This window comes from Belonocnema kinseyi, chromosome 7 (genome assembly GCF_010883055.1).
Source record: "Belonocnema kinseyi isolate 2016_QV_RU_SX_M_011 chromosome 7, B_treatae_v1, whole genome shotgun sequence".
Taxonomy (NCBI): domain Eukaryota; kingdom Metazoa; phylum Arthropoda; class Insecta; order Hymenoptera; family Cynipidae; genus Belonocnema; species Belonocnema kinseyi.
Genome location: NC_046663.1, coordinates 71,097,840 through 71,099,932, shown reverse-complemented (window position 1 = coordinate 71,099,932; position 2,093 = coordinate 71,097,840). Strand labels below are relative to the sequence as shown.

The 2,093-nt window shown below is 32.5% G+C and overlaps 1 protein-coding gene across 3 annotated transcripts in view; it reads right to left on the bottom strand.

The window, feature by feature from the left end:
• Positions 1 to 1,506, bottom strand: part of LOC117176815 — a 34,720-nt gene extending 33,214 nt beyond the window's left edge. Inside the window, exon 1 of one of the 3 annotated variants that reach the window (XM_033367132.1) lies at positions 1,087 to 1,506. In XM_033367132.1, coding sequence (XP_033223023.1) covers positions 1,087 to 1,200 — 114 coding nt within the window. In that variant the 5' untranslated portion in view covers positions 1,201 to 1,506. The remainder of the gene's footprint in view (positions 1 to 1,086) is intronic. The other 2 variants (XM_033367131.1, XM_033367133.1) reach the window with 2 other exon arrangements.
• Between the last annotated feature and the right edge of the window lie 587 nt (positions 1,507 to 2,093).

The following is a 2,093-nucleotide window of genomic DNA, read 5'->3' as shown; positions in this document are numbered from 1 at the left end:
AAATTAAAATTCGAAAATTTTTTCTAAAGCCTCCAGGGGACTTCGTTTTCGCACGAAAAAATTTTATGTGCCCTTATTGCATCCGGACCCACAATTGCTGTCCTCCGCAGTTTGTGATAAAGAGAGTCGCGGGACCGCGAGACAGGCTGTGCTCACTGAAGCGTGGCAAGCAGCTTGAGAGCGGTCATGCCGTTTACGTTCAGAGTTCCTGGATTTGTGTCGAAGGCCACAACGGGTCATGCCCGAAACGTGCACAAATCCAGGTTCCAGTATGATTGGACTTTAAATTTTTTGCTCGAAGAGTAATATACAAGATGGGCAATACATCAAAAATTAATATAAAAAATCCAATTTTTAGAGAAGGCAGTAGCCAATAATTTAATTTCTAAACATATAAGATGGCGGAATTGAATGCCAACAAAAATCTAATTATAATTAAATATTAATTTTTCGAAAAATCTTTATGCTGGTAAGATTATTTACATTTAACAGAATTTTTCAAATAAAAAGTTCACTTGTCAATTAATGGCGCGTATGTCCTTTTACTTAACTACTAAAAGAGTTTCATATTTAAAGTAAGAATTAGAAAAATTAATTAATTAATTAATATTACAGTTTTTATTGCCTACTTGGTATTTTGCAATTTTTCAGAATTCCTTTTTAAGGATACTGAAAATTGAAACAATAAATTAGAACTAAGTATTAGTATTAAACTATTAATTTTTTTACAAAAAAATTTGTTAATTTTAGGGTTTTTATTTTAAATTTGTGAAATTTTAAGAAATATTGAATACTTGTTCAAATTTATTTTATTTGAAGAGAAATCAAGTAGTTTTGAAAGTGACTTGAGCTGTTTTTCTTATTTTAATTTTTAAATCATTTATGCTACAAAATAATTTACTTGTAACGAATTCTAGAAAAGAAATAGAAGAAATACGTTTCAATTGCTTTTGAAAAATTCGTTCCGATTGTCAATTAACCCTTTTTAGTCAATTATATAAAACCAGTTGAAAATCGAATAATTCTTTATTTGAAATTAACTTTAGGAGAGCTAGAAAAAACCATTTAAACGAAAAGGGGACTTACTAACTCGTTGACATTTCTTTTTTGTAAACGTCGCCAATGCGGACGTGCGAGCAAAGTAATGTGTTTCCTTCGAGAAAGATGCGACCGTGCGTATTTAACCCTTTTTGATACCATTTTTCCGGGTTTCTTGTCAACTACAGGAGCCGGGTGTTCTATCTCCACGATTCGAAGTGCAATCTTGTGACTCTTATTGAAAGCTGATCCGGATTACCGAGATGACATCAAAGACGTTTTCAATTGCAGACTGCTTCGACATTATATGTATAAACACTTTTCACACGCAGAGGAACTGTTATTTGACCGCTACTTTACGGCCAAGTCAAGACTTTAAGATTTTGCTGCAAACGCCATGTTCCCGATGATAGATGAGCGGCGTTACGAGCAGGGGTGAAAGCGAGAAAAGGGCATGAAAAAAAAATGAAGGTACGGTAAGGTCCGCCAAGAAGTTTGCCCGGATCTTGCTCATAGATCATTAAGATACGTCAACTGTTAATGGGATTGCCGATGCGACTCGTTCCATCTCATTCGTTCGTTCGAGGCTCTACTTCAGGGAAAGAGTTCTGAAATTCTCAATATCTTGGACTTTTTCAGCCCTTGAGACTAACCATTTATATTTTCTTTCAAAATTTTCGTGAAAGAGAATTTTTTCATTCTTCTATACTATATAAAAAATGGGTGTAACGAAATAATCGAAAATCTCGCATTATTGTTGACTACATGATTGGTTGCATAGTGCGTGGATATGAATTGAGTGGCTGTTTTCAGTTTGTTCTTTTGAATTTTAGAGAACTTTGTGAATCGCTATTTTTAAAATAAGGAATTTTAATACTGCAAATTTATTTCTAAGAGAGAAACTTTATATTGTAAATTATTCTTTAATAATAAAAGCAACAATATTTGTTCTTAAAATTTTGACTAAATGTTTTGAAATGACAAAAGGATTCTATTCACAACTACTTACCCATATTAAATAAGGTTATCTGTATTTATATGTTAATAAAGATTAA